The sequence below is a fragment of the Larus michahellis genome, chromosome 3 (assembly GCF_964199755.1).
Source record: "Larus michahellis chromosome 3, bLarMic1.1, whole genome shotgun sequence".
Lineage (NCBI taxonomy): Eukaryota > Metazoa > Chordata > Aves > Charadriiformes > Laridae > Larus > Larus michahellis.
The window spans coordinates 126,977,114-127,005,111 of NC_133898.1; the positions used below are offsets into that span (position 1 = coordinate 126,977,114).

The 27,998-nt window shown below is 43.2% G+C and overlaps 1 protein-coding gene across 2 annotated transcripts; it reads left to right on the forward strand.

Annotated features, from left to right (window-relative positions):
* The first annotated feature begins 1 nt into the window (after position 1).
* On the forward strand, positions 2–27,998 carry TFAP2B (transcription factor AP-2 beta). 2 transcript variants are annotated; one of them, XM_074582077.1, is made up of 8 exons: positions 2–82; positions 3,655–3,681; positions 4,968–5,426; positions 10,762–10,822; positions 18,745–18,964; positions 21,551–21,669; positions 24,257–24,398; positions 26,560–27,998. In XM_074582077.1, the coding sequence occupies exons 1-8, from the start codon at positions 2–4 to the stop codon at positions 26,858–26,860; spliced, it is 1,410 nt and encodes a 469-aa protein (XP_074438178.1). In that variant the 3' UTR covers positions 26,861–27,998. The 2 variants fall into 2 exon arrangements, with proteins under 2 accessions (XP_074438178.1, XP_074438179.1); XM_074582078.1 differs by lacking the exon at positions 3,655–3,681.

The following is a 27,998-nucleotide window of genomic DNA, read 5'->3' on the forward strand; positions in this document are numbered from 1 at the left end:
AATGCACTCACCTCCTAGAGAACAGCCTGCCATCATGCTCTGGAAACTGGTTGAAAATGTCAAGTATGAAGATATCTATGAGGTGAGTATATAATATGCATATGAGTAAGAGAGTATATGTATATTTAAATATACATCTAGTATATAGATATAGGCATGACTATAGAATACATATATAGCTCTACATATACATATAGGCAGACATACAGACGCATACGCCAACACACACAAGTATAGAGAAGAGAAACCAAGAGTAAATTCTTAAATGCTTATTTATTTGCATATTTGTATTCAGCATGCCAAGTCCTAAACTTTTTTTTTTTCATGGAAAAGCTGTTTGATGCGATTTAAGACATCAAAGAAATGATCTGAGGGTTGGAATGAGGCAACTTAAAGGCAAGAGTTTGATTGTTTAGACCTCGAATTAAATATAATTCGATTAAATATGGACAAATGTCGAGAAAAAAAAAAAAAAGAAAAGCTGAAAACAGAAGAGAAACCCAATCTGGTTGGTTTTCAGGGGCTGGATATATTTCTTTCTTTTCTTTATTTCTTTCATTTTTTATTTTGCAATTCCAAGCTAAATTCAACATGAATTTGGATATTTTTTTTCTTGTTTTCATAATCGGATGCGGTTTTTACGACTTTTCATACCTATATACCGGTAGCTAAGATGTGAATGTATACATATACTCGCATTAATTAAGCGGCACACACATTCTTGCACGTATAAGAGTACACACACCCGAATAGATACATTCAAAGGCAGCTCCGCGTAGTCCGCGGACGCGAAAAGTTGGGTGCTTTATTCAGACCTCCTCGTTATTTTCGAGGTCAAAAAGCAGCCCAAGGGAACAAAAAAAATAAATTAAAAAAAAACCAAACGCGAAACCTTTCTTAATTTTGCACGGTTTCCTGACCCGGATCTTTCCCAAACGGGCTCCGCGAATGCATTTCTTGTAAGTTAACCAACGCGCTGGATTTGCTCCGAAACGGGAAAAAAAAATGATATGTAAGCAAAGGCGCTCCGCAGAATGATATTTTCTTTTTTTTTCTTTTTTTTTCTTTTTTTTTTTTTTTTTTTTTTAATTTAGGGGAGGCATTTGCACGGCGAAACCGGGGAGGGGTTGTTGGGGCGGGGGGGAGATTTTCAGAACGGCTCAATCCATCAGCTCCATCCAACGCGGGGGCTGCTCCGTGGGGAGGCGTCCGGGCAGGGGCTGAGTATCGGGAAGAGCCTGGATACCGGGCAGGGGCTAGGTGTCGGGAAGAGGCTGGACACCGGGCCGGGGATGGATACCGGGCCGGGGATGGATACCGGGCAGAGGCTGGGTACCGGGCAGGGGATGGGTGCCCGGGACGGTTACAGGGCAGAGGATGGATATCGGGCAGGGAATGGATACCGGGTCGGGGATGGGCAAGGGACAGGCGATGAGTATGGGGCAGGGGATGGGTACCCGGGCAGCGGATGGGCAGGGACCGGGGACAGGGCAGGGACCGAGAGCGCACCCCGGGGAAGCGCCGTCGGGGCCGCACCGGTGCCAGCCCCGTCGCGCCGCGCGCAGCCTTACCCTCCGGGAGGGCGATAGCACTTACAGCGGGAAAACTCCGGGGGGGGATAAAAAAATAAAAAAGCAGAGAAATCGGCAGAGGGAGAGCAGAACTCCGGCTTTTCCCGGACGGAGAACGGACGGGATGGAGGGAAGCGGGGAGGGTACCCACCATCCGCACGGGAGAAATGTCTCCTCTCCCAAAAGCTGCCGTCAGGCTAATTATCAACTGGCAAACCATATGCAGAATGAGCACAGCCCGGCGTGTGTGTGCGTGTGTGTGTGTGTGTGTCCCGCCGGCGATCCCCAGCCCGCTGAGCCCTCGCTGCTTTTCCCTCCCCGTCCCCAGGCACAGCCCGGCCATTGTCTCTGCCCGCAGCAGCAGGAGACAAAACATCTCCCCTCCCTGCCCAGCGAGGTCGGGGAATGTCGGGGATTTTTTAATTTTTTTTTTTCCACACTTCTTTTGAAGGGAATTTTTAAGTCGCCGTGCATTTCACGGACACTCGTGTTTCCAGATGGCCGTGGAAGAGAAGAGGAATTGGGGGAGCGGTTGGGTGGGATTTGACTGCGGGCAGGGGACACCCCAACTTGGGGGTGCGCTCCAAGTCATTTTCTAACATGTATCCTTAAAAAAAAAAAAAAAAAAGTTGAGTGTTTTTTAAGAGCTGAAGCCCTCTAGATTTATCTTTTTTTAAAAAAATGGTTTTCTCTCTTTCCGATTTATAATTAACACCACGATGGTACGGGCGTCTCAGCCACTTAAACTGAATCTGTTCTTAAAACAAAAGTGTGTGTGTGTGTGCGCGGGGTGGCGGGGGGGGTGCTGCTCTGGGAAGTGCGAGTCTATTTAGGAAGGAACGTAAGTTGAACTTTAACAGAAATGGCAGACAGTCCAGTTGAACGGGTTCCTGCAACATCAAAAAGGTTTTATATCGCCCCTGGCTTTGCCTCGAAACTATAAATTTACTATCCTTTAAAATTCACTGCATACATTTTACATTTGGGTGAAAATCGGGGTATATATGTACATATATTTTTATATATTTTTTTCATATCGGGCGGGAAGAACAGGATTCAGAAAAAAAAAAAAAGTCGAAAAGTCTAGCCCAACTTAGCGCAGATTCAAGTATTTATTTGGTTGTTGCGAATAAATACGATCTGTAACACGCACCAGAAGGGCTTAATCTCTGCTGTAAATAGATGTATATTGTAGCGACTGCACATTTCGTCTTCCATTTCTTAAAAAGAAAAAAAAAAGGATTAGAAAAGCCTTTTTCTCCTCATTATTTGGGTTTAAAAAAAAAGCCTACAAGAACAAAAGCACCAAAGGCAATCAATTCCTCGTATTAAGAATGTATAATTAAATGTAAAAAAAAAAAAAAGGAAATAAGTTTTTTTCTTCTTCGCCTCTAGCACTGCTTCATCTCACTTCCTTGCTCCAGCTCAGCAGTGTCTACTTTCCTCATCTTCCTCTGCTCGACTTAATTGAAGTTATGCCTCTTCCTTGCTAAACTTTTTCCCCCCTCTCCCTCTCCCCAAACTCTGCCTCTGCCAGCCCCCCTCGTCTGATTACATCTAGTAATTCTCCACTGAATGAACGTCATTTACAATAGTAGGGGAGCTCTCGAGCTGGCTGCCAGCTTCACGCTCCATTTGGTCCTGCATTCTCCCTTTAAAGTAGTCGTGTAATATTAATAGTCATGAATATCAATTATTATGAGGCGGTGTAGAGAAGGAAAGGGAGGAAGGGGTAGCGGAGCAGTCGGAGCCTAGCCTTGGGTTGAAGAGGATTGTATTTGGGAGCTCAAAGGAAAAAAAAAAAAAAAAGAAAAAAAAAGAGAAAAAAAAAAAAGAGAGGGAGGGGTAAATCATATATGTAGATAGAGGTTTCCAGGCTCGGTTTTGGGGACATTGGTCTTTTTTTTTTTTTTTTTTGGTCTTTTTTTTTTTTTTTTTGATGGATAGACTTCGAAATATCTCAAGCTGTTCTCCTGTGTCCAACACGTCCCTTTGCAGATCTCCTTGATATTTTTCCCTCCAATTATTAGTATTATCACCATTATTTTATTTTTAGCTATTACAAGACTTTTTTTATTTCCAGATGTTAGTCCACACCTATTCCGCCATGGTGAGTTTGGATCCATGTTGTACTAGAATTGCATGTTCTCTCTCTCTCTCGATCTGTTGTCTCTCTCTCTCTCCCTCTCTCTCTCTTTTTAAACGCCTTTGGCTTGGTAATTTAGCACAATAATTGGAGGAGGCTTGCAGCTGCTTCTCCCTTTTTGCATTGTGTATTCTCGATTTGAGCTAGGGGAGTCTGGGGGGGAGAGCAGGGGAAAAAATAAACTTTTTCCCTTTTTTTTTTTTTAACCATGTGTGCCATTGCTTGTGGGGGTTTGAGCTACACTTTGTGGAATAGATATTTTTTCTTGTTTACTTTTAGCCTTGCAGCTTCAGAGCAATGGAGTTGAACAAAACTCCTCTCCCACCTTTTCTCTGAAACCTCCACACACTCCCGCCCCCCCACCTCCGTCCCCCCACACACCCCAAAGACTTTTCATTACAATTAACCCCCACCCCATTGTCCGGAATATAATATTGGAAAAGGAGACAAAAGACACTGGATGTTGCTGCAGAAATCATAGTGACTGGATTTGTTCAATACCGAGGTTTCATTTTTACTTTATTTGATTTTTTTATTTTTTTTTTTAGGGGTAGACTGTCTTTATACAAAGACCCCCCGTGATATTTTTTTTTTTTTTTTTTTTTTTTTTAGTTTTCAAGTCCTTTCTCGGACACCTTCTTACCTGGGAGTCCTCCGAGAAGGGCAACTTTCCTTTTGGTCTTTTCCACGTGAAGATATGTTCGTGATTTTGAGTTTCAGGACTTCAGCAGAGGGAATAAACAGATGTTTGAAACTTTAGGCAGGACAAGGGGTGGGTTCTTTGGAAGGATGGGTGGTTTGGGGGGGTCTTAATTTTTTATTTTATTTTAATTCTTTTACCGTTGATTTTATACGGGGGGCTGCTGGGGGGGGGAATCGTATTACTGGACTGAAGTCACAGATCATACAAGCATATAGAATACCAGTCCTACATTTTTAATTCCGACATATAGAATTTCTCCCTCAGCGCCCCCCACCCTCCCCTTCCCCCGTCTTGATAGTTACTGGGAATAGACACAATCTGGGTGCGAAACGCTGGAACAATTCTAATCCGCTGCAGGGGAAGGGAACATATCTGAACCCTAGTTTACAGCTGCTTACATTTTTATTTTATTTTATTTTGGGGTGGGTTTGTGCTTCTTTTACTTTTTAATTTTTTTTCTAAAAGGACCTCTTTTTTGTGTGTGTTGTTTTTCTGTTTTGTTTGTTTGTTTGTTTGTTTTGGTTTTTTTATTTCATTCTGCTTGTAGGACCGGCATGATGGAGTGCCCAGCCACAGTTCCAGGCTGTCCCAGCTGGGATCCGTCTCCCAGGGACCCTACTCCAGCGCTCCTCCACTCTCTCACACCCCATCCTCGGATTTCCAGCCGCCTTATTTCCCACCCCCCTACCAGCCTCTTCCTTACCACCAAAGCCAGGACCCTTACTCCCATGTCAATGACCCCTACTCCCTAAACCCCTTGCATCAACCCCAGCAGCACCCCTGGGGACAGAGGCAGAGGCAAGAGGTGGGATCAGAAACCGGGTCACTGCTGCCACAGCCTCGGGCCGCCCTGCCCCAGCTCTCGGGACTGGACCCCAGGCGGGACTACCACTCAGTAAGGAGGCCAGATGTCCTTCTGCACTCAGCTCACCATGGCCTTGACTCCGGCATGGGGGACAGCCTTTCTCTGCATGGCATCGGACACCCAGGGATGGAGGAGGTCCAGGTAAGACACCGCGTTTCTTTCTCCTGGGCGATGCAGATGCCATCCAGGCTGGAGGGCTGGAACCCCCGATCTCTCGGCTAGAAATCATCAGGGAGGCTTTTACAGCAATAGTGGTGTGGGTTACCATCCTTTTTCTTCACTTGGATTATAATTGTGATACTCCCCCTTCCTCGACTTTCCTCCTTTTTTTTTTTTTTTAAAAAAAAAAGAAAGATAATTTATTTCATCACTGTCACACACAGGCTCTGCTTTGCAAACCCTCCCCTACATGGCAAGTCAGCAGAGTGCGGGGGGAAGGCAGACATGCTGCTCTAAATATTCCACGTGTTTCAAAAGCTGGCAGAGTTTAAGCCTGGGTTTTCCAATTCCAGTTATTTCCCTTGTAATCTCAGCTTCCCCACACCAACCAATTTCCTGCAGTTCAGGGATTTTGATGAAACTGTCAAATTACTACATTTTTCATCCGGGAGGGAGGGAAAATATAAACAAAACCCAAACCAAAAAGCAATTACTGGTAATCAGGAACAACACCCCCCCTCTTCCCCCCCTTTCCTTTTTTAAGTACGGTTGGTAGGGTAGCACTGATTTTAAGTAGGGGTAGACTGATTTTAAATAGATTTATGTCTTCTTTTGGGTAACAAAGGAGTTTCACCGGGCTCAAAGCACAGTATTTCCCAGCCTTCTCCCATCCCACTCGAAACTTATCATCACGTGTTATTTCCTAAAAACAGAAAGGGCCTTAACATCTTCGGTGCTGGGGTGTTTTGCATCTTGCTGGAACAGGGCATGGACAACTGGTGGGGACTCCCAGGCTGGAGACTGCAGGGACCAGGTCCTGCATTAGGCTTTACTAGTCGGGGTTTGGGGGTTCCCCTCCATTCCATCTTTTTCCCCAAAAAATTTACTTATCATATATATCATATCACATATATGTATACTTAGAATTGGGATAAATAAAGATATGGACCACCGGATGAGATACGGATTTCAAAGTTACAGAAAGGGGAAAAGAAAGGAGAAAAGAGGAGGCTGAGAAGGAAAAAAAAAAAGCAGTCGGGAAAAAGGATCCTGCTGAACATTACAGGAACCAGGGGCAGAGGAAAGGGGGGGCTGCATTGCTTTGGCTTGAGGCTTGGTTTAGGGCTTCACGGGAAAATCTCCGAGTTTTGCTGGGGCGAGTTGCTTTAGAAATAGAAAGGTGTTGTTTGGTGGTTTGTGGGTTTTTTTGGTTTTTTGGGGTTTTTTTTGTTGTTTTTTATTTTTTTTTCTGGTTGGATTTGCTCCTACCTCCCAGTCCAGTGGCCGTCGGGTGGCTGGTTTCTGCGGGTTTCCAAGCTGGTTTGGAGACCTGGGGGCAGCCCCTGACTCCCCCCCCACCCCGCCCCGGGCGCGATGCGCAGGTCTCGTCTCGCATTCCTGCCTCAGCCAAACTGGCTCGCAGGTCACGGCGAGTTTTATCTCTGTGGATGCAAGAAAGGGGGTCGCTCTCTTTCTTTCTCTCGACAACCGATAAGCGTTAAATACTGTTCGTGCTTTGATATTTACACTTTCCCCAAAGAAAAGCCAGTAATTGTTGTGCTCTTGAGAGAAAGAGAAGAAGGAAGGAAAGGGAAAGAGATAAGAATGAGAGAATAAAAAGACAAAAAGGAGAAAGAGGGAAATGAGAGAGAAAGAAAAAGAAGAAAAGGTAGAGAAAAGAGAAAGAAGAGAGGTAAAGGGAGGAAAAAAGAGAGGAGAGAGAGAAAAAAAAAGAAAGAAGAAAAGGGAGTGAGACAGAAAGAAGAAAAGAAGGGGGAGGGAGAAAGGGAGAAAGAGAAAGAGAGAAAAAGAGAAAGAGAGAAAAAAGAAAGAAAGAGAAAGAGGGAAAAGTCCTGCCCAGCTCAAATAAAACAGCTCTCTCTTCCCTTTCCAATAAAAATCTTTTCTGTGGGATGTGCAGGGCACAGCACTCGCGGAAGATGCTCCCCCCTCCTCCCCCTCGACGGCTCCGAGAACAGCGCTGCGCCCCGCGGCCACTCGCCACCCGCTCGCCCAGGCGGGCCGGAGCCGGGGATGGGGATGGACTGGGGCAGATGGGATGGGGGCGGACCAGGGCGGATGAGGCTGTGGGCCAGCACGGCTGGGGTTCTTGTTTTGGGGTGCTGAGGCGGCGGGAAGTGGAACAGGCCCTTTATTTCTCAAAGTTTGGTGTCAGGCTGGGGGAGGAGGGGAAGAGGGAGAGGAGGGTATCCCAAGGAGAAACACGTGAAGGAAGAAGTGTCCAACTACAAGTTAGCACAGGCAGGAGGGAAAGCAGCCCAGTACTGGTTCCTACCGCTCAGCATTTTCTATTCTTGTCCCCCCCACACTAGTGACAGATGAAGTTGGGCAGTTTTCCACCCTGATTTTTAATGTGGATTCGTTCTAGATACAAGGAATCCGTTCTAGTTACAGGGATTCCTATTTAGATCTCATATCCTTATTATTCACGAGCGCTAGAGAGAATTTGCAGGAACGGTCACAGATAGGGTTTTTTTCTTTTTTTAGTAGACCAAAAAGTTGAACCGATATCTGGGTATATAGTTGGATGAAGACGTGTCTCTCTGCTATAGCTTATGCATGTCTGATTAAATAGGTGCCGTGAGAATGGGTTGGGCTGACAAGGGAGAATGAGACGGAGGAAAAGAGTGCGTGACAGAAAGAAACAGTGGTTATTTTATACACTACAAATCCAGGCCATGTGTGAGCCATTGTCCAGCGGTAGAATTAAGTGATTGTAACACGATCGCGCTCTGTTATTGTAAACAGGACATATTGTATTGCTATTGCTGCCCCTTCCGAGAGGAATTTTCAATCTGCTATTTACAGCCCTCGGACAGGGAACAGAGAAGCCAAGATCTACTTATTGAAAACGAATTTACATCACCTAATAGACACTCAGATGCAACCTCAGATATTTTTTTCCTCCCACTGGCTAGGCAAAAGTAGGGTTATTCTAGTAAAAGATACGATAAAGACAATATACAGGGGAAAATTCGGATTATTAATGCTCTTTAAAAAAACACAAAAAGATCAAGTTATAGGGTTTTCTCTCAGAGAGTTGTTGAATAAGGTGTATATATATACGGTATACGGGGAGGTCCGTGCTATCAGATTATTGGAGAAGGGGAGGGAGGGGAATCTTCCTCTCTAGATTTTCTAAGTATATCTGGAAACCCATCACCTTTCCCCTCCCTGCACACACACCTCCACTCCTCCTCCACCTCCTCCTCACTCCCACTGCCGTCCCCGCTCCTCCGTGCTAACTAGAGCCACGGAAAGTTAAGTTGCACCAAAACACGCAAGTCTCTTATAAAGTAACCCCTGGTATCACTTTTAACTAAAGAAGTCTAGTAATTAAAAGTCTGAGTTGTTTTTCCACGTTTCCGCATGCAGTCCTAATTAAATCTTTACGATCCTCTCTGTGACTATTAACTGCCAGCATGCTGAGCGAATATCCTGTACAAAAACCCAGCAGGAGGGCGTAATTAGATAGAAAATCAGACAGGAGTCTTCTCATTAACTACAACAACTAACCCACGTTGCTGATGGAGCGAGCGGAGTGCACGCACACACATAAAGCGTGTGCACAACCACAGGCTCCAGAGATAAGGTGGGACAAGGAGGGGAAAAATGAAGAAAAAAAAAAAAAGAAAGAAAAGGAAAGGTGGCGTTTCATATTTACCTCCAGTTCTGGGCCATCGAGGTGCACCCCGATGCACTCCAGCAGGCTGCAGGATTTGCTCATCATCCCTCTTTGGGAGCTGCTCAGGGAAAGGAGGGAAGACTTTGTAATTTTATTTTGTGCCCTTTAGGTATGTAGCCTATTGATTATGAGAGAGAGACAGAGCCATGCACAAACACACAACATAAGGAACCACCGCGTGAGTGTGCGCGCTCGTTTGAGTGGGGGTTCAAGGAAAATGAGAAGGGTCTCCTAGAAGATATTGTTCCGTCACATTTTTTTGGGAGATGTAATTTTCTCCTAAATCATATTCCATCTGGAATGTCTCTGCTGAGCAGAGAGTGCCGGAGATAACGTCTGGATCCGGATAAACTCAGCCTCTCGGTGTAGCAAAGATAAAGTTAAAATAATAGGGAAGAAAATCACTGCTTTGCTGTAAAGATGTTTTCCTTATCAGGGGAAAAAAATCTGAGAACTCCTCAAATGTGCAATAACCCGGGAAAACCCGAACCCTAAATACTAATGAAAAAAAAAACAAAAACAAAAAAACAACGAGAAACCCACAGGTTCTCCCCTCTCTCTGAAACCCAGAATTTACCCTAAAACGGAACCTGTCGTAATTCTGCAGTAAATTCCTCTTAGGACACCTCTTCTCTTTGGTAGATGATTTTGCTGTGCCGACCTCAGGTTCGGCGGTAAATTTTGTTTGTCTGTTTGTTTGTTTGTTTTCTTTATATCCCACTTTCGTGTTGAGAAACGAAACCCAACATTTGCTCTGTCCTCTGTGCCCGCCTTTGTTCTCTTCCCTGCTAAAGAAGTTAATTCCATAATAACAGGTGTGCTCCTAAGCGGGCTGGAAAGAAAGAAAAGAAAGACACAAAAAAAAGTGTGGGGGGGAAGGCTTTGAAAAGGAGACCGGGAGACTTTTTCTAGGCAATCAATTTGACAGTTCATACTTTTGCTAATGTATGTTCCTGCTCCCCCCCGCCCCCCCATTCCCACTGATTCAGGACATGGAAGCAACCTCGGGAGCTGTAAATCTCTTTCTGCTTGTGCCCTATACGATGTGGGCGTTGCGCTGCACTCCGAATTGCTCAGGCTTTAATTAAAAGTCCATAATGTAAACTATTATATATAAAAAGTAAATGGCCCTTGAATTATTAAGATGTAGCAGGGTTAAACAAACAAACAAAACAAACAAAAAAAAAGAAACGGGGGGTGGGAGAATTTAAGTTGTCCTTAATCCTGTTCATTTATGTCAAGCAATAGATCTTGCAGATGTTGCCAAATTGCCAGATTTTCGAAGGAAAAAATATAAAGCTTTATCGAATGCAAAGGAGTCTATGTGATATCTATGTTTTATAAGATAACAAAACCAGTATTGCATCCCATATGCTTCACACCTTTTTTTTTCTTTTTTATTAGAAGACTATATAATTTGTAAGAATTTCATTTTCTTGTCGATTTGAGGGAATAATAATAACAATAATAATAGTAAAAAAAAAATCCCTCCCCCCCTAGTGAATTAATATAAATGGAAATAACAGAAACTCCAGTTTGGAATGACATGATTTATGTACGCGATTCTTTAATATCCAGTCAATTTGAATAGTGATGTTTTTATATCCACAGTCAGTTGAAGATGCCAATAACAGCGGTATGAACTTATTGGACCAGTCTGTCATTAAAAAAGGTATGGATTATTCCAACAAGCTAGACAAACTTTTACTGTGTAGCAATATCTTCATGATATATTTTTACTTTGGGGCAATTAATTTACCCGGGAAGCAGGCATCCATGGCAGCAAGATGAAGAGTTGATTGGATCGGTAGATAGGGAAAAGGAGAGAGATGTGAAAGTAAGAGTTGATATCCCCCCCTCCCCCGTCCTTCAAAGGGTTTAATTACACAAATGCTCTCTAATGGAGCACCCCATGCTCAAATGCAGTTTCCACGGGCCCCCTCCTCTTCCCCCCCTGCTCCCGATAGTCCTCGATGGGGACCCCTTGGCTTTTAATGGGGGAAGGGAGTTGACTCCCTTTGGGGCTTAAATGCATTTCCCAGGCGAATAAAACGGGAAGGGAAGAGGAATAAATGCCTGTGGAAAGGCAGCCCCGACCTCCTTCCCCCCCTTCCTCCAAGAATCCCCCCTTCCCCATGCCCATTTTTTAAATCTTCCTACATATGCGCACATGATTTAGTGTAACTGCAGAATCACCCCATACTGTTAAAGGGAATGTGATATTAACAAATGTTTGCAGTCTCTTGTACAGCTGTAAGCAAAATAATTAACTAATTAAACTAATTAAATGTAATTACAATAACTCATTTTGGGCGTATTGCAGCTGCTTAATTTTTTTACATTTCTCTGACAGTCACTCGAAGATGCTTGGCGATTAGTGTTGTGTTATGCTGATAGACATTAAACAGATCACACACTGCAAATGTAGGGAAAGCTATCTTTAATTATCTAAGGAGTTTCTATTTCTAGATTTAATTTTAAGTACCAGAGATGAGGCTTAGAAATGCTGTCCCTTATGCTTACTATCAACAGCCCTTATCTCCAGGACCTTACTATTTGTCAAATGCGCACAAATACTTTAATAGAGATGATCTTCTAGAATGTAAAGCAAAATAACAGGGAAGGTGTTTATTTAAAATGTGTTCAAGGCAGCATGAGGTCCTTCCCTGTATTTATTGGTTTTTAATTTAAATCTTCGTGTACAGTTTCCCTCTCTCACACACACACGATCAAGTTCTGTTTTTTTGAGGGAGGATACATGACAACTTAAAGCTTATTTTGCAGCATCACTTATGCCCACCGTTTGAAAAGTCGAAGGTGTTTTTGAGAAATAGAAAATTACTTACCTTTAAAAAAAAAAAAATCTTTCTCCTGTTTTAGTTCAGTTTGAATGTTTAGTGGGTTTTGTGCTCAGGGTCTGTAACCGTCTGGTTGTATTTTTCTCCTTTTTTTTTTTTTTTCTCTCACTCTCCTCCCCCTCCTCCCCTCCCCACCCCCGCTTGACACCTCATACACGATGTTTCCTCTTGGGTGTATTTGATTAATTGGTTCTTGATTTGTGGTCGAGAGACTTCTTTCTAATGTTGGTCCGTGCCCGCATTTTCCTTTCGCAATCTGGTTGTTTTTGTGGGTTTCGTTTTGTTTTGTTTTGGTTTTTTTTCGCAGAACACTCTTCTGTTGATCACCCAGTCCAAAATACTCTTTTTCACCCCCCACCCTGTGTGTTTCTCCCTCCTTCAGATGACGAGGGCAGCAGAGACATTTAATGCGCAGGCTGAGTGGTACAGGGAGATAGCGAGCAGAACGAAAATATGAATGTTAATAATAAGGTGTATTAGGTATAAATTGAGGTGTGCTTATTGTGTATGGACATGGCAACGGCCCCAGGTCGAGCAGCTGCCGCACACCCAGCCCCACATAGGTGGGATTACATATTCCCTATACTTTGAGTTTATCCCTAATGAACAGGATATATCCGCGCTTTGGAAATCAGGTTACTAAAAAAGATCCTGAGACGCGGCTGTTTTAAAGTCACCGTAGGAGTGTTTTCTTCCTCAGACGTAACGCTGAGCTCTAAGAAACTTTCCAGCAGAAAGGAATATTGCGAGCTCAGTTTCTTTTTTTGCCCAGCGAGTTTGCTGGATGCGGAGGAAAAGAAATGGGTAATAAATAGTAGGTCACATACGTGGCAGACAATATTTAATTAGAACGAGAGAAGGAGTGACACAGAGAGGGTTCAGTATCAATTTCGCTTTGTTCCCCGCAGTTTGTAGCTGTGAGGATGTACTTTGAAGTGAGAATAAGTTATTTAAACTCTGTGAGTTGTTATTGCAGGCGGATGGTATGGATAGACAGATTGACTGATTTTTGTGCAGTGGAGCACTCCTCGTGATACACATTTGCTAGACGAAGGTTGGAAGGGGTCTAGACCAAGGCCTAGTTTAGTGCCTAAAATGCTTTAATTACAATGCAGTGGGAAAAGTACAGTGTGGACTTGAAGCCCTAAATGTAATTATATCATCCAGACTGTAAGTGTCTGTTTCTTTATGGTCTTTCAGGCCTGCAGAGGGAATTATCTTTCTATGCAAAAGGATTGCCAAAAATATTAAGGAAATTATATAGGGATTCATACACGGCTATTGATTTATCTCGCGTATCGATCCCGCACAATAGATTACATATACACAGCCTCTTGTTATGTTTGCTATCTGAGCTTACTTGACATTTCTGAAGTAATTTAGTTAAGAGGAAATGAGTTGTTCCCAGTAGAGAGAGCAAACGAGTGGAGTGAAGGTAGCCAGCGTGATAAATGGCTCTTTCATTTGGAGATCTCCAGAGCTCGTTTAAGGCTAATTTTCTGTATTAGCCCCCTTTGAGCTATTAATGCAATAGGCAGGGACCGTGGCCCCTCGTCTCTTAGCTGCCCCATTAGAGCGAGCATTAAGCTACCAAGCCTGAACTCTGCTGTGGTGGCGGTGGTGGCAGTGAAATAATGAAAGGTGCCTTTTAAACTCCCCTAATCTAAAGTGGCAGAGGGTGGTTAATACGATTTGAAGGGGGCTGGTCAATGAACAATCAATAAACTAATAATGAGAAGGATGCGGTACATTAACAGTCTAAAAATCCAACGAGACATTAAAAAATCATCGTTAACTCCTAGTTCCATTAAGATTTGGGTGGTGGAAGTGGGAGGGAGGGAGCCAGATAAATCATCAAGATGATAATAATCACCAAGAGCATTAATACCAGATTTAACTCGGCTTTGGGAGTTTACCGGCTGCATGTTTTGAGGCCTTTCCCTCGGTTTCTGCTGAAATGAAGGGAAGGTTTCCCGTGTGTCAGGAATAAAAGATCGGGTCCCCTTGTCAACTGCTCATCTGAAATTTGCTTGGCACTGTCGATGGCGAAAGAAGTTGTCATCTTGCAAAATCTTGCGTGGCCCCAGTCCCAAGTTAATTTTTTGTGACTCTGGGGCACAGTCAGTGACCTTAAAATTATCCTGATGTATTTATTTACTTTCAGCTGTGTCTGACGATCGCCTGCGCACTCACATCTGATTTAGCACGAAAGGCCACTTTAACCCTAACACCTTCATTCATTGTCTCCTTGCAAACGCTCTATTGTTCATACTATTTTAAAGAAACACGCGAAAGGAGGTGTCTAAATATTTTTTAAAGCTCTCAATAATACAGCATAAGATTCCTCCCCACCTGTTCTTGAAGTAGCCGGATAAATGATTAACTGGAAATCACTCTGGCCTCAGCTTTTCAGGTGATAGATCTGGGAATCGGAGATGTTGCTTCGCTGCCACGCAGTTCCGTGCTTTTTCCTGCATTACCCATTGAACCTTATGATCCCCTTTAATTGAACGCGAAACAATTTGGAGGGAATACATTTCACTTTGAAATTCACTCCCGGTTTTCAGGGGAAAGGGACTGCGGTGGAGGAGAGGGAAGGGGGAAGAGGAGGAGAGGGACAGGAGATAAGGGGACATGAACGCACACTTTCTGTATTTATTCATTAAAATAAGAATGGGCTTTTTTAGTGGCAATTGGTAAGATCTTGTCCCTGGACTTTCTAGGCTATAAAGTCAGACCAAATCATCATTAACAACAAAGTCCTGGTGTTATAATGGACATAGAACTTTTTTACTCATTTCAGGCCCAGTAGGCAGATAAAAAGATTTTAAGGCAGTTTGATACTTCATTAGGAATAAGTTTGTCCATGACGTTTGTTAGTAAGAAATATAAGGAATATTTCTTCTGATTAATTGATTGATTGACTGGTCCACTATCATGTTATTCACCAGGGTTATTGCAACCATATCCATATCTTACAGCCTCGTTATTAAGCTATTTTCAGGACATAATCCGATCTATCTGTTTGTTTTGAGTGGTGTTGAAATGCCCTTTTATTCCATTTCCTCTTGTCCGTGTGCATTTGTGCGCGTTTTCACGCGTTTCTGGAGAGCAATCCAACAGAAAACCGCCACCACCGCGGAAAAAAAAAAAAAAAAACACCAACAAAAAACCAACCCAAGCCCTAAGACTTAATGTATGCACAGAAAATTGTAAACATGTAAAGAACTGAAAGCTTCACGCTGAGTTTCGCCATGCTCCATTTCCCCACCATTTCCTGCTGTCGTTTTAAAGCGATCTCACTCATCTAGAGATCCCGTTTGCAGGAGCAGTATGCTTATAATTACTAACAAATCAAGCGGCTACTGTTGCTCTCCCGGTTTATTGATAAGCTGAAGAGAAATGGAAGGGGGAGAAATGACAAAGAGGCTGGAAGTAACCACAGGAGGAGAAAGATATATTAAAAAAAAAAAAAAAAAAAAGAGAGAGAGAGAGAAAGAAAGATAAAGAGAGAGAGAAAGGGACAGAAAAGGAGAAAGGGAGAGAGAAATAAGGAAATACAAATAAAGAGAGAAGGCAGAGATTTTGGCAGGGGGAAATTGTGTGTTTGTGAGTGCTCACATACACACAGCAGTTCGTGAGTGAAAGAAAATCGAATAGTTTCTGCTCGGGATAACAACAAGTAAATGGGATAAAGTTAAAGCAGAAGTGGGGGGGACGCTGTGTATATCTGTGTGTGTTATTCTGTATTATTTCAGCAGTTATGGCAATCCCTAACCAACTGGGAAAGTTGACATTGGTTAAAATATGTGCATTACAGTTTATTTACATACAGGCAGGGATTTGACACATGCAGCTGCACACACGGACGTCTTCACCCACTAAACCCTCCACGTTATAATCTCTGGTGATGTCTGGGCTATATCTGAGAAGCTATAGCCATGATAAACATATAGATATGATATAGATAGAGATAATTCATTCCATGGCAAACACTTTTTTGAGGCAGCATTAGGTAATTTACAGAAGATATAGACTCTAGATAGAATACATCTCTCTGAAGCTATGAAATTGCAATAGATATGCTTACACCGCCTGGCAAGCTTCTAAAATATGTTTAGAGTTATTAAACTCCTGGGTATCTTCATATGGTCCTTTTCGGGGAGGCAGTGGTGGGAAGAGAAGCTGAGCAGTTCTCAGCATAGCAGGGAAGGGAGAGACCCTGGCTCCCAAAAGCAATTTGCAAGGGAAAAAAAAAATAATACTGAGCACGTGAAAATCCGTATTTCAAAGGCTGACTAATGTAATGAGTGCTCCAAAAGGCCAAAGCGAGCAGGGCGAGGTACATTTAAGCATTGCACGGGTCCCTCTCCCTTTAGTGAGTTTGGACTAAGATCAGATGGTCCTGGAATTGCTGCCTCTTGTTTAATTTCTCAGTTCACTGGACAGAGACCTGATAAACTGGTCACTAAATATAGCCACTCTAAAGGTGTACTCGAACCACTGAGCCCGTGTGTTTGGCCGAAGAAAAAAATGCCAGTCATGAAAACCTGGCTGGTGGCACTGCTTTAATCTAGCACTTTTTTTTTTTAAACAAACAAACAAACAAACCAAACACAACTTTTTTTCCTGATGCTTCACTCGAATAACGTTGCAGAACATCATGCATGAAATAAGTGATATATCTATATGTAGTGGGGGAAGAGAAAGAGACACTTTTTTTTCTCTGCCAGTACTACCTCTGATGCCCCAAACGAGTCTTTTCCTACAGAATCAATGGCAAAAAAAAATTCCTATTAATAGCAACGAGAGCAGGAGCGGGCCTCTAACTCTTTTATAACTGTTTCTGTGTCGTTCTCAAACTATTTGAAACCGCCTTTATGAGCTGCATAAAGCGCCTAACTAAAAATAACAGAGAAATAGGAATCCATTTCACTTTCCGATTCCCTGAAGTAAAGCCACTCAAAATAATTTGTTTATACTGGAGACTATATACAAGGCATATCAAGCAATATGTATATCTAAAATCGACATGCCTTTTGGTTTTTAGCTGTTATAGAGCTTTTATTGTGGGGGTCTGGTCTGGCAGTAGGAAATGATCTGTAATAAAAACAGTGAAACACGGTTGTGTCTATTCCATACACTGAGGTTATAAAATTGGCAATTGCCCAGTAGTTAGCACTTGGTAATATATTAGGATACCCGATCTTATTGTTTAGCAGCTCCAGACGACTTAAATATCCCCTCAACCCTAATGGTTTGATTCTCCAGATATGTTGCAAATAAACAGGGTTTTTTATGACTTAACTGACATGTATTATAACTACCTAAATAGCTGGCATATGTGCATAATAGAACCCTATTATTTGCCGAATTGGTTTTGCAATTGATTGAGTGGAAATGGGAGGCTGTGAAGTAGTATCTGCTCGACGAGGGTGTGTAATCAATTAGTCTTCTCCTCTGAAACATGCCCGCTGGACTGCCAGGGCTCTCCCACCAGCAAAAAAAAAAACAATTTCGGAGTATATTTTCTATAAGGAAAGGCGTGTTGCCGCGATTCCGAGAGGAAGCAGCAGTAGCAGCTGTCAGCTCTTATTAACTCCTGCATAAAACATACCTTAAGTACGGTTTGTTATCAATTACTTGCAGAAATGAAACAACTGGGAAAATGCAGCGAGGCTCCCTATAAATTAAAGTGATTGGTTGATTGATTAGAGCACCTGCTGTAAATCATAACGGTTACACACAATTATGAGGGAGCTATTTAAGTTCATTTGTAAACAAAATTCATGTCACGGGGGAGTTGCTCTCATTTTTAGTTTCGCCAATTTTTTTTTTGTTTGTTTATTTCTGAGTGTGTCTGGTTGCTATTATAGGAATTTGTTCATTATAATCCCCTTGGTTACTCTTAAAATAGCCTCACTAGTTTCTCAGAGAAAAGAAATACTTCGTTTTATCGTGGACAGAATGTCATGATTTTATTTTGTTTAGTTTTGCTTTATTGTTTTGTTCTGTTTTGTTTTGTTTTGTTTTGTTTTTCCCCCCCATAACTTCCTTTAAATATGTGTTTCAGTAACTAGATCAGCTTTATTTAGTGGTGAGAGAGTTCCCACTACTTCATGGACAGCACAATGTGAAGAACACCATGGTTAGATCGGATTTTTTTTTTCTGGTGTTCATTTTTCTGAAGGAAAAGACTCATTTTATTTCATAAACCAGACTTAATAAAAACACAAAGCAATAACAGAGCTGTCTTCTGGTTGCTGTATCCTCCAGCCTCGATACTTATTTAAGACAGCAACTCCCTTCGTCTAGTGAATTTATTCCTGGCTCAGCTTAGCAGTAATGGAAACATTAGCAAAAAAAAAGTAAATTTTCCTTTTTTTTTCCCCTCCAGAAAGGCGCTGTCCGTTGTACAAAAGGCATCGGGGGGCTCTGGGTGAGACACAGGCTCAAACCCGGAAGTTGCCAGGTGCTTGCCAATATGTATTTTATTTCCCAATGATCAAACCCTGCATAGAGGCTGTACTGCACCACCCTTCTCTCCATCCATCATTCATGGAGTGGTTTCCTAGAGGTTGGGGGAGCAGCACCCTTTAGGTTGCTGGAAGTAGCCAGAAATTCAAAATTCCCTTTCATTTTGCTGTTCTGTGCATGTCAGAGAGACTGTGGTTGTCCTGTACTCCTTCGTGGCGTGACGTTTTCTTTCTCCCCTCTTCCCCTATTCTTCCTCCAGTTCCAGTTCCTCCAAAATCTGTTACTTCTTTGATGATGAATAAAGATGGCTTCCTGGGTGGAATTTCAGTCAATACCGGAGAGGTGTTTTGCTCTGTACCTGGCCGCTTGTCTTTGCTTAGTTCAACTTCAAAGTATAAAGTAACTGTGGGAGAAGTTCAAAGGCGCCTTTCTCCTCCAGAGTGTCTGAATGCATCCCTCCTAGGAGGAGTACTTAGAAGGTAAGAGGCTGGGGCGAGTGTGTGAATGTGCCCATGTGTGGGCATCCATGTATGCACCAGAAATGTTTGGTCAATGGTAAAGTTGATTGCAATTATGCCTTAATCTTACGGTCATCCCATGTGTGTAATGTTCAGGGTAAGGTGAAAATAGGCTGTATTCAGGCACTGAGATGAACGTGTGGAGACTAGAGAACGATTTGGCCTTGTACATTTTCTATCAAAGCATCCCAAGCTGGAGGAACTGAGACAAGAAGTTTTTTCAGTCTTGTACATGCACACACTTTTTGTCTTTTCTCCTCCTTGCATTTCTTTCTTAGCAAACGGACAAAATAAAATTCCATGATGGGCACGTGGCAGTTATATGTTACAGGATGAACCTGATGTATTTCAGGACCTGATGTATTTCCAGGGATTTCCTAGAGAAATCTGTGAGGTTCCTTGATAAGGCAATTAACATGGGGCCACAGAGGACATTATTGAAATTGCAAGGGATTAATAGGCAACCTGTAAGGTAGGTAAGTACCTGACTAAAGAAAAGTCAACAACAGATAGCTTTGAAAGTCAGAAACTTAGTGCTTCATCTAGAGAAGGTTGCTAAAGGAACTATTCACAGTTGGTCTTCAGGCCTTTGCTGTTTAACATTTGTGCAAATCACCCACTAATGTGCTGGGGCATTTTGATGAAGACCTCATTACTGGTACTGAGGAAAATGAGGAGCGAAGGATAACCTGGAGGCCTGGTTGCAACTCCATCATATCCAGTGGGAGATTGTGCTTTTAGGTACCAGCAACAAGAATTTAAGATCGGAGGTCATCAGGTGGAAAGACTATCAGGGAGAAAGGCCTTTATCTTCTTGACAGTGACTGAAGGACCGTGACTTGTCAGTGTGACTTGTCAGTATGACTTGTCTGTAAGAGAGGTGAGCTCAGGCTCTATCGCCAGTCAGAACAGGGAAGGAGTCACTATAGACTATGAGGTACCAGTTCACTTAAGCCAATGGAAAGGTGAGGGGATAAGGCTTCATTTCCTACATGTGACGTATACGCCAAACTGGAAAATAAAGATAAATTTGAGACAGAAACAAATGCAATTAATTTGGCCCTGAATAAATTTAATCTCATCTTTAAAAGTTGCTAATCTTATGGGAGGAAATATCTTGCCAACCCCTGTAGCAGTGATTGGGCAAGGTTGACTTCCAAGGTGTTTTAAAATGGAGTTGATGTTTGTTTTGGTCCCCCCACTGCAAAAAAAAAAAATTCTGTGGTGACGTCAGGGGCTCCAGCTCCGTGTCTGGAGAGGAGGGGGAAAGTCCTGCTACATGCAGTCAGCCACCCAAAAATACACGTGAGAATTAGGGTCTCCTAAAATAGATGCTGTTCCACGTGAATGTCTGTAATCATTGTTCAGCTGTGATCCTTGCCAGGGAGAGCAGCAGAGATTTTTACTTACAGATGCTAACCTGCCTGCTCACTCTGTACAACTACAAATGGAGCAGGGAGAACATCCGAGAGATACACTGTAGAAAATATAATTATCAAGGTAAAGCAACATCATTATTGAACTTCAGTGGATTTCTGGAGATGGCCCAAGCCATAATCATTGGCTGCTGCTGACCTCAGTTCCTATCTTGAATCTAAATTTTAGACAAGCTTTTGTTTCAGAGCAGATGAAATATAGAAAGCTGCTTTCTTGCAATTCTACCGTCTAGCCCTATTTACGTTGGTATAAAATAGTGGGAGGCCAGTCTGGCTTCTCTGTTGTTCCTGATTTCCTTTCGCTAAGTGTGACTGCTAATTCTTAAACAAATTTTAAGTAAGGACTAAGAGATATTTGAGGTGGACTTCGGTCTTCGTGCTAAAACTCTCCCCGATTTCGCAGGTGGTAAGATTTCATCCCTGGGGGTTTACATATGTATAGGCTTCCGAACAATAGCTCTGTATTTCCCACCTATAGCTCACTCAGCCTTTTATTGTCCTTATCAGTAACCTCCGACAGATACTCAAATCTTCCTTCAGGCACTCAGTTCCCCTTCAGGTGAGCTCTTCCCCTCAGCATCGCCTTTCCGCATAAGAGCACACACCCACGCACGAAATGGTTCCTGAAGTTTCATAAATGTTTTCCTCCTTTTCTGTTTATCCACAGGCACACACATTCTCCCTTCGAGCCTTTCAGTTTTGTGTTCCCTCCCCGCCTTTCTTCTTACCATTCTGGCACTTTCCTGGGAGAACGGAGGATTTAATTCTCCTTCTCTACCTTTCTACCCATCTCCTCACTTCATCCTAATACGAATTGATGTCATGTAATAGCAACCCATTTGCTCTCTAGATCAGAACCCTATCCATTAATTATTGCTGTCTAGCATTAATTGATTTCCCTGGATAAAATAGGGAGAAAAGTGGGTTCATCCCCACTCCCACCCCTGGGAGAAATTAAGCAAATAGCAGCAAACCCGAGCAGAAATCAACACCCCCAAAGTCCTTCACGTCGAGTGAAAACCCTCCCAGGCTCCACTGACTGCACAGACTAAACGTTTCTTCCAGGAACACTGCGGGGTTAATCACGATGTTAATTTCTTTGCAATTCTAGAGCCAAATCGAAAAACGGGGGGAGATCTTTGCGAGAAAGGCTAGAAAAAATCGGTTTGAATTTACCAGCCGGCAGGCGTAAGGCCGCAAATGTCACTTTACTCACGTCCCTGGTGGAAGGTAAGCCGAGGTCGCAGCTCCCTTCACACCCCTGCCTGCTCTGAACTCCTGTCTGACATTTTACGAACCAAAAAAGGAAAAAAAAACCAAAAACCAAAAAAACAACACCCCAACTTTCGGGATCAGGTGGGAAAACCTTGCAGAGGTGAAATTCAGGGCGGGTTAGGATGAATGAACACCGGCACGGTCAAAGATGCCATTCCCCAAAATGAAATCACTGGCTGGAGGGTCACTGATCCCTCTTGGTGGCAAGAATGAGGTTGTGTGTATTTGTGTGTATTTGTGTGTATATATGTGTGTGATTCCTCAGGGCAGTCCCATTCCCCATTGCTATTGTGCTGTCCGACTCCATGTCTACTCCATCTTCCCCCTAATTCGCTCCTCCCGAGCTTATTTAAGGCCACTACAGGACGCTCAGTGAGGAAAAATAATACAATTTTTAATTTTTCTTTTAAAGAAAGCAAAGCCATTTAAGCGTCGCGGAGCGCGGTTTACCTTAACGTGGTTGGAACTGAACAAAGAGACAAGCTGTTCCTGAGGAAGGCGAGATGGGAGGGGAGACTGAAGTTTCACCTCATTTCAAGTCAACTAATGTCATTTTGGTGTGTTTGTCGTGTTTCTTTGATTTATTGTTACGGTATTGAAAAGTAAAGTTTAGAGCCACTAATATGTTTAGGATATGTGCTAAAAGAATTTGGACCTTCTCCAAGAAACATAACCGGAATAGTATGGATGCAATTATGAATTATATGTATCTACATTACACATACACACCGAGAGGCGTATAAATAATCCACTTATCTCTTCTGCATATAAGCAGGCATAAACATTTGTGCTAGATATTAACTTTTCAACTCTTTTGATTGAGTTATGGGAGCGATAAGAGTTTACCGCATGCAGAGCTGAAGGCAGGCTCGCAAAAAGACTGATGGAAAGGATGCTCCTCCTGGTACCGGCATATGGGTTATGCCGTTATGTAGGTTACGGATATAAGGTCGCGCTATAGGTGACGTGGAGCGTTTCGGGTGTGACAACTGTCCTTTAACACCGGGATTAGTGCAGTTTCACCCCCGCTGCGTGTGTAAAAACCGGCGCACCCTCCTCACAGCAACATCAGCCCTTCCCCGAAGCTGGCTTGAGCTTCAAAAGCTTGTGCGGTTATATAGTGATGCTAAAATCTATATTAAGCGTGTAGTAAGGTGTACATTACCCTCCTCTCCCCGATTTCCTTACAAATCAACAGTTTCCCCTGAGAGAGAGATCCCTCCTTTTGGAAGAAGCTGCACCTGCTGGAGATTTATCTTTTTTTTTATTATTTTTTTTTTCTTTTCCTGCCACCAGCCAGGCTTTAGCTGCTGTTGTATCGCCGTGAGCAGAAAGGCTCCGGCCAGCCCCGACAGGGATTACCCGAGTGATGCCCGGGGGGGACTCTGCCCGGCGCGGGGTGACAGCGACGCGGACCCCCCGGGGCTCCGCCGGCTGCCTTCACTTTCATTAAGCGGGTTGGTGATTAGCGAGAAGCCTTGGAAAGCAGAAGATGACGTTGGAAAGCAACTCCTGATCGTTAAAAATAATGTGGTCCTGGAGTTATTAGACATATCTGTTTTGGGTGTTGGAAATCTTCCCCCTGGTCCCTCAGGCGGTGCTTTAAAGGGTTTAATGCTTTATTCTGGAGGGGCTGAGCTATAATCTGGTGGAATCCCCCTAGAGTCTGAGGATTTTTCCTCCCCCCTCTTCGTCTTTTCCTCCTTTCTGCAGCTACTGTCTTCTTCATGTGGCATGAAGTACATCAGTAGGAGCTGGATGACACGAACCTCTGGAGGCAAGAAACCTGAAACCAGACAGACAGGAAAAGAGACAATTAGAATTAGAATAATTATTATTTTTCACAGAAAAAAAGGTTGCCATTAGTTCCTATCCTTCCACCGGGCAGAGAGGAGTTCCTGTTGCACGATGGTCAGTTAAGAAAGTAATAATGTCCATGGAACCAAATGCAGTTATCTCCATCATTTTACAGATGTGGAGATAATTGTGATGATGCAAGAGCTCTGTGTGTCTGTGTAACCAAGTGTGTATATAATGTCCCACAAAGAATTGTCATTATGTCCATCTGTAAAATTTTGGTCAGTGATCTGGTGTATTGAAGCAGGAATGTTGTAAAGGAAGTTTGTATCCTTCTGTCTTTCGGGATTTAAGTTTCCCCTTGCTTTTTTTTTTTTTTTTTGGCCCAGTTCATTTGAAAGTGTGTGTGTGTTATGTGTATGTATGTGTATGTGTGTGTACTTTTCCCACAGTTCTGCACAATCAGCTGCATGTGCACACACCACCCCAAGTGCATTGTCGCAAAGACAAACCTCATCCACTGAAAATCTGTCCCATCCACTTACTTCTGCCCCCACAATAGGGCTTGTGGAGGGAAAACATATACCTGGAACCTGTCCCTAAGGGGCAAGGGATGTTAGAAGGTTTCTAAAACGCACCCGAAGGAGCTGGTCTCTCCCGGAGGGAGCGGTGGGAGCAGCCCATCCTGGGGCCGGCAGTGCCTGGAGCGGCCCGGAGGTGTTAATGTCCCTCTCATTCCCTCCAGGTGAGGCCGTTCATTTAGCTCGGGATTTTGGGTACATCTGCGAAACGGAATTCCCAGCCAAAGCTGTTTCTGAGTACCTGAACAGACAGCACACGGACCCCAGCGACCTCCACTCCAGGAAAAACATGCTGCTTGCTACAAAGTGAGTGCGAAGTTGATGAACCCCCTTCCTTCTGGCCTCCCCCGAGAAAATCCTCCCCCCCACCTCCTTAAACCCTTCGTTTGAGCTCGTTTGGAAAGCAGGCGGAGTTTCCAGTCCCCAAATTATACCTGGCAAAGGATGCTCGTATTGCCCTATAGAGTAGACCCTATAGCCTCTGCATCCTCTGCTGTCCCTGCGGTGGAAGTAGGCGACTGTCCCCTAGCTACCGTACTTCGTTTCCAAGCCACCCCTGTTTAAAAAATCTTTATGCAAAGGGGACCAAAAATCTATGTTTTGCTTCCACAGCATGTCTGTCTGTCCCTCCTGCTGCTTGCACACACCTGTTTGTCTGCTACCAAATTGCAATATTTTTTCCACGCGGTGTAAGTGAAAAAAAAAAAAAAAAGAAGGAAAAAAAAAAAGAAAACGAAATGAACCCCCCCACCATGTACTGTGTACTGTTAATGGTCTTTGGTCTGGTCGATTTACACTTGGCTGTGCCTCCCAGGCTACTGAGTGCTTCATAGTTTGCTCGGGTCCTCGGCAGTGGGTGCTGTGTGTCTCCACACATCTCCATCTATCCAGCAAAAAAGGGAAGGAAAAAAAAAAGAAAGAAAGAAAAAAATACCATCCCAAACAGCTCTCATTTATTTCATGCTCTGGGACGTGGCTTGCCTCCGATGACAGTGTAATTTAAAGAAATATATGGAGGGTTGAGAAATCATTTGCTCAAATTTGTCCAGATGTTTTTTAGACGTGATTGGAATTTGATTGCCCTTTTCCGCAGGGTCAGAAGATATTAATGTCCCAGAACTTTAATTGCTCGCAGACCCTGCTTTGCTCTTTGAAGATGTAAAATGTCGGACTCATTACTGTTTGTTCTCCAAATTCAAAGTTTCCTCTCTTGCACTTTCTTAATGGATAATACACATAGAAGTAGACCTTTATCTTTCCCCACCCTCTGAAACCTTTAACCCACTGGGAATTTCAGAGAATTTCAGAGGATGAGAGCTGAACGCCTTTTTTAAGGGCTTCTTTTTTTCTTTCCATTTTTTTTTTTTTTTTAATTCCAAGCCCTTTTTTCTCCAGTCTCTGGGTAGGCATCTGTCTTAAAGAAACTATTCCTTTGGGAATGGCACCAACCCCTAGTGTTTCTACATTGCCCGGGCACTTGTTGACTTGAAGGCTTTTTTGGACCAGAGCAAAGCAAAAGAAAGTGTGTGGGGGAATTCATTATGAAAATCAAATCTGATTTTTCAAAGATGTGGGCAAACAAACAAGAGCCAGATGTCAACTCTGATGTGTTAACTGGGATGCCACCCCCAAAAATAAAATAGGAAACATTAGCTTTGCTCCTCATGAAGTGAATAAGCCAGCACGGAGTCCTAAAGTCACAATCTTTCTCAACAAAGTGGCCCAGCCTGAGCAGCCTCAGAGGAGACTCCAATTTGGCCCTTCCCTGCACCATGTCCCTGTGCCACCCAGTATCTCTCACAGTTGTGCTTTCCTGCAGCATTGGTGGGACCAGCTTCATCAGGCCACCAGGAAGATGGGTGGTTGGCACGTCTCCCTTTCAGCCTGGTTGTTTCTAGAGCCACCGAGCAAAGCTGGGTTTTTACAGTGCTTCAGAATCATGGAATCATTTAGGTTGGAAAAGACCTTTAAGATCATCATGCCCAACCATCAACCCAGCACAGCCAAGTCCACCACTAAACCATATCCCTAAGTGCCATATCTAAGCATCTTTTAAATACCTCCAGGCATGGCGATTCAACTGCCTTCCTGGGCAGCCTGTTCTAATGCTCGACAACCCCTTCGCTGAAGAAATTTTTCCTAATATCCAATCTAAATATCCGCGCATCCTGTCTCTGTGGGAGATATTTTTATCTCCAGACCCGGTGTTGTCCTGCATTTGCAGAAACCTCTTTCCTGAAGAACATCATCCTGAGCAGGGAGCTGCTGGCTCACCATGGCCAGTCCCCGAGCACTACTGGGGAAAAGGAAGGTGGCAAAAAGGTCCTACTCTGGGTCTGGGGGATCAGCTTTGGCCTGAACCTGCCCCTTCTTTAAACCTTGGCTGCCTTGGAGAAGTGTGGCATGAGCCTAACCACGGTTTTTCTCTTTCTTTTGTCCTCTCTTTGCCTTTGTTTCTTCCATGCAGGCAACTTTGTAAAGAATTTACAGATCTCTTGGCCCAGGACAGGACGCCCATTGGAAACAGCCGGCCCACCCCTATTTTGGAACCGGGCATTCAGAGCTGCTTGACTCACTTCAGCCTCATCACCCACGGCTTTGGGGCCCCCGCTATCTGTGCTGCCCTCACGGCCCTTCAAAACTACCTGACTGAAGCTCTCAAAGGCATGGACAAGATGTTCTTGAACAACAACACTGCTAACAGGCACACATCTGGCGAAGGACCAGGTAGTAAAACTGGAGACAAGGAAGAGAAACACAGAAAATGAGAGAGAGAGAGAGAGGGAGAAAAAAAAAAGGAAAGGAAAAGAAAAAAGTTAAATAAATAAAAGGAGAAAAGAGAGAGAGATAATCTTTTAAAACAAAACCGTCTTAATTTTAGCTTTAAAAATATTGGATTGGGCTTTGGAAGAATTCTATTAGGTAGGAAAAAATAATAATAATAATAATAAAAATAATAATAATAATAAAAGAAAGACAATAATTTAAGATCAGAGGAGCACAATGGCGCAAGACCAGTGGTTCAGAGTCTCTTGCCAGGAACATGTGAAGACAACCACCAGGATTTTTTTCCCACTTCTGTTCTTTCACCTTTTTTAAATAATGATTGGGGGGGAGGGGAATATAATAATAATTAATAATAATAATAAAAGAAAGAAATGAATAACTTATTGGAAGAAATTGGAGAAACATTTTTGGTGTCAGTGCTTTGATTTCTTGAGCTGCACGGTCTGTCTTGCTATTATTTTTATTTTATTCTTTTTTTTTTTTTTTGAACGACGTCCTGTCTCCACCCTAGTTAAAACGATCTTCCAGAGCGCTCCTTTCTGAGCAACCTCATCGCCTCATCTTCCCATCCCGACTCTTCCCATCCCATCTCAACCCCCTGGTTCTGTCTAGACTAGGAAAGGAGGGGAAGCGAGCGCACACCTCTCACGAAGCCACCAACACCAGCCAGTTGGAGCTGCGTTTATGGCAGCGGTTTAACATTAGATGCCATTAGAGGGGACGTTTCAAGTCGTCGTATCTCAGTCAAATTAGCTAACTCTATTTTTTAAGAACTTTTTTTGTTTTTTTTTCCTGGTCTAGACAGACTCTCTGTTTAGATTACCAGCGTTTACAGGTGTGTATGGGCGTGTGTGTGCGTATGTGTGTGCATATGCGTATGCACACACATAACTTGACAGGGGTGCGTGTGTATCCTGTGTATGTTTGTATATATATGTATATATATGAATATATACATATATATATTTTTAATATGTGTGTGTAGCCACACATATTCATGCATGCAAACATACCTTTGTAATTTAGTACTTGCCTTTGACGGTAAAATGCCTTGTCTATAATGGGTTGCAAAATTTGAAAGTAAGGTCTGGTGAAACGTCAGCGCTATCTGATTTCTTA